Source organism: Onychostruthus taczanowskii, unplaced genomic scaffold (genome assembly GCF_017590055.1).
Source record: "Onychostruthus taczanowskii isolate IOZ18803 unplaced genomic scaffold, ASM1759005v1 scaffold602, whole genome shotgun sequence".
NCBI classification, from domain to species: Eukaryota; Metazoa; Chordata; class Aves; order Passeriformes; family Passeridae; genus Onychostruthus; species Onychostruthus taczanowskii.
In genome coordinates this window covers 1-7,417 of record NW_024503703.1, presented here as the reverse complement: position 1 = coordinate 7,417, position 7,417 = coordinate 1, and the positions used below count along the sequence as shown (strand labels likewise).

Genomic DNA, 7,417 nt, shown 5'->3' with positions numbered 1-7,417 from the left:
CCCAATTAACCCCTAATTAACCACCCACCCAGGATGATGGCGACCAGCCCAATTAACCCCTAACGAACCACCCACCCAGGATGATGGTGACGGTCTTGACCAGCGCCAGCACTGTGTCGCGGTGCCGCGGGTGCGCACCCCTGTTACCCCCTAATTAATGGCTAATTAACCGCTAATTAGCCACCCACCCAGGATGATGGCGACCAGCCAGGGGGAAATGGGGGGAAAATTGGGGAATGATATGGGGGGGACATGGGAGAAAAATAGGGGAAAATGGGGCAAAAATTGGGGAAATAAATGAGAGGGAATGGGGGAAATTGGGGAATAAAATGGGGGAAAATTTGGGAATGATATGGGAGGGGAAATGGGGGGAAAATGGGGGAAAGATGGGGGGAAATGGGGGAAAAAACGGGGAAAAATTGGGGAATAAAATGGGGGGGGAATTGGGGAATGATATGGGAGGGGAAATGGAAAAATGGGAGTGAAAATGGGGGGAAAATGGGGGAAAAGAGGGGAAAATTGCGGGGAAATGGGGATTTTTGAAAAAAATTGGAGAGAAATGGGGGAAATGGAGGAAAATGGGGGGAAATGGGGATTCAGGGAAAAATGGGGATTATGGGGGGAAATGGGGAAGAAAGGGAAAAATGGGAGGAAAATGTGGAAAAATTGGGAAAAAAGGAAGAAAAATGAGAAAAATTGGGGTAAGCCCCACAAAATTGGACAGTCCTTCCCAAAACTGAGGAAAAACGCTCAAAAATTAGGAAAAAAACCCTAAAAATTGGGAAAAAACTCCAAAATACCCCAAAAATCAGAAAAAGAAGACAAAAATGTGGAAAACCTCCAAAAACCAGGGGGAAAACCCCATAAATTGGGGGGAAACCCCCAAAATTGGGAAAAAATTCCCAAATTCTGGCTCACCTTTTCTCCCCTGGATCCCAAACTCGAGAATTTTTGGGATCTTCCCAAATTTTTTTCTTCCTGGATTTTTTTTCTTCCTGGATTTTTTTTATTCCGGGATTTCCGGGGCGGTTTCTCCTCCTTGGGCAAACAAATCCCTGGAGTTGAGGAATTCCCGAGGAATTCCCATTGTTCCTTGGGGTGGACTTTGGATCCCGACATTCCCAAGGCTGGGAGGGGAAAATCCGGGATAATCCCCGCAAAAATCAGGAAAAAATGGAATTTTTGGGAATTTTTTAGTGGAAAAAAGGGGGGGGAAATGAGGAAATGGGGTTGGTCCAGGTGGTTTTTCCCAAATTTTGGGGGATTTTTGGATCTGGATCTGGCTGGGAATTGTTGACCCCAAAATTTGGGAATGGATGGGATGGAAATTTAGAAAGAATTCCAAGATTTTTGGTGGATTTTGAGAATCTTCAGGGTGGGAATTCCTTAAAAATCCCATTTAAATGCTGGTTTTTCCCATTCCTGGTGTCCCTCCTTTCATCCCTGATCCCAAATTTCCTGGAATTGCTTTTGGAATGTGCCAGGAGTGGCAAAATCTCACATTCCCGGATTTTTTTGGGGAAGAGGGGTCTTTAATCCCATCCCAATCCCACAAAAATCCCTTAAAAATCCATAAAATTCCTTAAAATAAAAAAAAAAACAGAAAACCCCCAGAAAATTCCCATAAATTTTTTTTTAAATCACATTAAAATCCCTAAAAATTCCTTTTCCTTTTTTCCTGCCCTCTTAAAATCCCTGAAAATTCCATCCCAAACTTTCCCCGCTGGAACCACAAAAAAAATTTTGGAAAAGCCCCAAAATCCCGGAAAAAACACCGGGAAAATCCCAAATTTCCCTCCCCCCGCAGCTTTTCCCAACATTCCCAGCCCGACCTTGGAATTCCCGCGGGAATCCAAACAACTCCAGGAGGGGGGAAAAAAAAACAACCAAAAAAGGGATAAAAACACCCAAAAATCCCAAAATTCCCGCAGGAATTATTTCAATTAAAACCCACCGGGAGCCGCAGGAAATCCTTTGTTCCCAAAATTCTGGGAAAACGGGAAAAAATTGGAATTTTCTGCTTCTTTTTCCCTTTTTTCCAAGGGTTTTTTTTTTCCAGCGGTTCTGTGAAAAATTCCGGGATGGGGGCGGGAATTCGGGAAGGATTTGGGGTTTTTTCTTTGGATTTTGGGGTTTTTTTCCTGGATTTTGGGGTTCTTTCCTAGATTTTGGGGTGGTTTTTTTCCTTGGATTTTGGTTTTTTCCTGGATTTTGGGATTTCTTTCCCGGGATTTTGGGGTTTTTCCCTTGGACTTTGGGGTTTTTTCCTCGGATTTTGGGGTTCTTTCCTTGGATTTTGGGGTTTTTCCCTGGATTTTAGGGTTTTATTTCCTGGGATTTTGGTTTTTTCCCCCTGGATTTAAGGGTTTTTCCCTGGATTTTGGGGATGTTTCCCTAGATTTGGTTTTTTTCCCCTTGGATTGAGGTTTTTTTTCCTGGATTTAAAGGTTTTTTTCCTTGGATTTGTGGTTTTCCCCCTGAATTTGGGGGTTCCCCCTGTATTTGGGGTGGTTTTTCCCCCTGGATTTAGGTTTTTTTCTTTGGATTTGGGGGGGGGGGGGTTTCCCTGGATTTGGGTTTTTTCCTTACATTTTGCTTTTTTCCCCTGGATTTGGGTTTTTTCCTTGAGGAAATTTCCCTCTTTTCCGGGATTTCCCCTCCCCTTTGGGAATTCCCCTCCCCCTCCTCCCTCGGGACTTCCTTCCCTCCCAAAATCCCTTAAAAATCCCTTAAAAATCCCAATTTTTTCCTGGAAAAAAAAAACCCGGAAAGTTCCTCCCCCACTCCTCCCAGGCCCGCACGGACTTGGGGTAAAACACCTGGAATTCTCCTCCCCCAAAAAAACCCGGGAAAACTCCATTAAAATCCCCAAAATCCCACTTTTTTCAAATTCCCCCTCCCCCATTTTTAAGGCTCCGAGGGGAATTTTGGGATGAAATTCCAGGAATTCTCACCTGGGATCAGCACGCGGCGCTCCAGGGGGGAAATTCCCATTTCCAGCGGCGCTTCCCGGCGGGAAAAAATCCCCAAAATTTTCTTTTTTTGGGATAAAAAAAGAAGTTGAAGCTCGCGTAGAAATCCGGGAAGGGGAAAATTCCTCGGAGGAGCCTCCGGGAGCCGCCCCCGGGCGGGGCCTGAAATTCGATCCCGGGGACCCAAAATCGCGAGCGGGGAAAGGGCCGGGAGCGGCGTCCCGAACTGGGAGCGGTGTGGGAGCGGTGAAATTCCCAAACTGGGAGCGGTGAAATTCCCGAACTGGGAGCGGTGAAATTCCCAAACTGGGAGCGGTGAAATTCCCGAACTGGGAGCGGTGAAATTCCCAAACTGGGAGCGGTGAAATTCCCGAACTGGGAGCGGTGAAATTCCCAAACTGGAAGCGGTGAAATTCCCAAACTGGGAGCGGTGAAATTCCCAAACTGGGAGCGGTGAAATTCCCGAACTGGGAGCGGTGAAATTCCCAAACTGGGACCAGTTCACTCCCAAATTGGGATTGGTTCATTCCCAAACTGGGAGCGGTGAAATTCCTAAACTGGGGTGGGTGAAAGTCCCAAACTGGGACCAGTTTAATTCCCAAACTGGGACTGGTGAAATTCCCAAACTGGGACCAGTTCCATTCCCAAACTGGGACCGGTGAAATTCCCAAACTGGGAGCGGTGAAATTCCTAAACTGGGACCAGTTTAATTCCCAAACTGGGACCGGTGAAATTCCCAAACTGGGACCAGTTTAATTCCCAAACTGGGACCGGTGAAATTCCCAAACTGGGACCAGTTCCATTCCCAAACTGGGACCAGTTTAATTCCCAAACTGGGACCGGTGAAATTCCCAAACTGGGACCAGTTTAATTCCCAAACCGGGACCGGTGAAATTCCCGAACTGGGACCGGTGAAATTCCTAAACTGGGACCAGTTTAATTCCCAAACTGGGATTGATTCACTCCCAAACTGGGACCAGTTTAATTCCCAAACTGGGATTGGTTCACTCCCAAACTGGAACTGCTGAAATTCCCAAACTGGGACCGGTTCCATTAAAATGGGAATAAATTGGATTAAACCGGAATAAACTGGATTAAAATGGGAATAAATTGGGTAAAAATGGGAATCAATTGGATCAAAATTGAAATAAATTGGATTAAAGTTGGAATAAATGGGATTAATTAATTTTAATTAACAATTTTTTAATTATGTCATTGATTTTGCAGGTGGATTTTGGGTGGATTCCTCCAATGGAGAGGTCATTCCCACCTGGATCCATCCTGGAATCCACGACTCCTCTTCCTCCTCTTCCTGGAACTGGAGAAGACATTCCAGGTTGGATCCATCCATGGCCTCTTCCTCCTCTCTTCCCTCACTTTTCCAGGATTTGGGATCCACCCTCTACTCCCGCTGCTCTTCCTCTTCCTCTTCCTCTTCCTCTTCCTCTTCCTCTTCCCTCATTTTTTTGGGAAAATTTCCAGGATTTTGGGTAGATTCATTCAATGGAGAGGCCGGAACTGGACCCGCCATTCCTCCTCCTCCTCCTCCTCTCTTTTCTCACTCTTCCAGGATTTGGGATCCACCCTCTACTCCTGCTGCTCTTCCTCTTCCTCTTCCTCTTCTTTTTCCCTCATTTTTTTGGGAAAGTTTCCAGGATTTTGGGTGGATTCATTCAATGGAGAGGCCGGAACTGGACCTGCCATTCCTCCTCCTCCTCCTCTCTTCCCTTTTGGGGAAAATTGCCGGGATTTTGGGTGGGCTCCTCCAATGGAGAGGTCATTTCTGGTTGGATCCATTCTGGAATCTCCTCCTCTTCCTCCTCCTCCTCATCTTCCTCCTCTCTTTTCTCATTTTTCCAGGATTTGGGATCCACCCTCTACTCCTGCTGCTCTTCCTCTTCCTCTTCCTCTTCCTCTTCCTCTTCCTCTTCCTCCTCTTTTCCCCTCATTTTTCTGGGAAAATTACCGGAATTTTGGGTGGATTCCTCCAACAGACAGGTCATTCCTGCTTGGATCCATCCTGGAATCTGCTACCCCTCTTCCTCCTCCTTTCCCTCTTCCTCTTCCTCCTCTGCCTCCTCTTCCTCCTCTCTCATTTTTGGGAGAAAACCGATGGGATTTTGGGTGGATTTCTCCAACACCGCCATTCCTGATTGGATCCATCCTGGAATCTGCTACTCCTCTTCCTCCTCATTTTTCCATGAAACCCGCCAGGATTTGGGATCCACCCTCTACTCCCTCTGCTCTTCCTCTTCCTCTTCCTCCTCCTCTTCCTCCTCTTTTCCCCTCATTTTTTGTGAAAATCTCCAGGATTTTGGGTGGATTCATTCAATCCAATGAATTGAATTGAATTTCATTCAGTCTGGAGAGGCAGAACTGGACCTGCCATTCCTCCTCCTCCTCCTCTCTTCCCTCACATTTCCAGGATTAGGGATCCCCCCTCTACTCCCGCTGCTCTTCCTCCCATCCCTTCCCTCCAGGATTTTGGGTGAGTTCCTTCAATGGAGATGCCAGAACTGGACCCGCCATTCCTCCTCCTCTCTTCCCTCACTGTTCCAGGATTTGGGATCCACCCTCTACTCCCGCTGCTGCTCTTCCTCCTGCTCCTCCTCCTCCTCGTCCTCCTCCTCTCTCATTTTTTGGAGAAAACCGATGAGATTTTGGGTGGATTTCTCCAACGCCATTCCTGCTTGGATCCATCCTGGAATCCGCTACTCCTCTTCCTCCTCATTTTTCCATGAAACCCACCAGGATTTGGGATCCACCCTTTAGTAGGTTTGGGATCTACTCCCGCTGCTGCTCTTCCTCCTCCTCCTCCTCTTCCTCTTCCTCCTCTTTTCCCCTCATTTTTTGGGAAAATTTCCAGGATTTTGGGTGAGTTCCTTCAATGGAGATGCCAGAACTGGACCCATTCCTCCTCCTCCTCCTCTTCCTCTTCCTCCTCTTTTCCCCTCATTTTTTTGGGAAAATTTCCAGGATTTTGGGTGAGTTCCTTCAATGGAGATGCCAGAACTGGACCCACCATTTCTCCTCCTCTCTTTTCTCACTCTTCCAGGATTTGGGATCCACCCTCTACTCCCGCCGCTGCTCTTCCTCCTGCTCCTCCTCCTCCTCCTCGTCCTCCTGGGGGTCCCGCAGGCGGTACTTGAGGCGGCGCAGGGGCTCGGTGAGGCTGCGGGGCGCCGAGCCCTCGAGCTCCTGGCGCTCCTGGAAGTTCCTGTCCAGCAGCTCGGCCGCCTGGCGCCAGCCGTGGAAGCAGGAGGGGCCCCGATCCCGGATTTCCCGCACGGCGTTGGGCGCCAGCACCGCCCCGCTGGGCGCCAGCACCACCACGGCCGGCAGCTCCGACACCCCGAAACGCTGCTCCAGCTCCCTGGGGGAGAACGGGGAAAAAATGGGGAGAATGGGGGAAATGGGAAATATGTCCTGCCTGTCCCTACCTGTTGTAGGTGTCCCCACCCATCCCCGCATGTGCTCACCTGTCTCTCACCTGTCCCTGACCTGTTCCAGCTGTCCCCACCCATCCCAACCTGTCCCTCACCTGTTGTAGGTGTCCCCACCTGCTCTCACCTGCTGAAGGCGGCGTCCCGGTAGGGCAGGGCCATCCAGGTGCGGGGCATGTCCCTCAGGTACCGCCGGTGCTCCTCCTCGCACGGGTCCCTCCCCACGTAGACCAGGCCGAGCTGCTCCTGTCCCACCTGTCCCTCACCTGTCCCACCCGTGCTCACCTGCCAAAGGCGGCGTCCCGGTATGGCAGGGCCATCCAGGCGCGGGGCATGTCCCTCAGGTACCGCCGGTGCTCCTGTCCCCACCTGTCCCTCACCTGTCCCACCTGTCCCTCACCTGTTGTAGGTGTCCCCACCTGTCCCTCACCTGCCGAAGGCGGCGTCCCGGTAGGGCAGGGCCATCCAGGTGCGGGGCATGTCCCTCAGGTACCGCCGGTGCTCCTCCTCGCACGGGTCCCTCCCCACGTAGACCAGGCCGAGCTGCTCCTGTCCCACCTGTCCCTCACCTGTCCCACCCGTGCTCACCTGCCAAAGGCGGCGTCCCGGTATGGCAGGGCCATCCAGGCGCGGGGCATGTCCCTCAGGTACCGCCGGTGCTCCTGTCCCCACCTGTCCCTCACCTGTCCCACCTGTCCCTCACCTGTTGTAGGTGTCCCCACCTGTCCCTCACCTGCCGAAGGCGGCGTCCCGGTAGGGCAGGGCCATCCAGGTGCGGGGCATGTCCCTCAGGTACCGCCGGTGCTCCTCCTCGCACGGGTCCCTCCCCACGTAGACCAGGCCCAGCTGCTCCTGTCCCACCTGTCCCTCACCCATCCCCACCTGTCCCTCACCTGTTGTAGGTGCCCCCACCTGCGCTCACCTGCCGAAGGCAGCAGCATCCCGGTAGGGCAGTGCTATCCAGGTGTGGGGAACGTCCCTCAGGTACCGCCGGTGCTCCTG

The 7,417-nt window shown here is 50.9% G+C and overlaps 2 protein-coding genes across 2 annotated transcripts in view; both read right to left on the bottom strand.

Annotated features, from left to right (window-relative positions):
* Nucleotides 1-3,101, bottom strand: part of LOC121343856 (lysophosphatidic acid receptor 2-like) — a 7,757-nt gene extending 4,656 nt beyond the window's left edge. Inside the window, exon 1 of the mRNA XM_041419369.1 lies at nucleotides 2,955-3,101. The gene's annotated coding sequence lies outside the window, so the exon portion shown is untranslated. The remainder of the gene's footprint in view (nucleotides 1-2,954) is intronic.
* Nucleotides 3,102-6,044: 2,943 nt separating this feature from the next.
* On the bottom strand, nucleotides 6,045-7,003 carry LOC121343857 (nucleoredoxin-like protein 1; the record flags this gene model as incomplete). The annotated part of the gene is made up of 3 exons (XM_041419370.1): nucleotides 6,045-6,345; nucleotides 6,543-6,681; nucleotides 6,850-7,003. Coding segments are annotated over 3 exons (594 nt in total), but the record flags the coding sequence as incomplete, so codon positions are not given.
* Nucleotides 7,004-7,417: the final 414 nt, after the last annotated feature.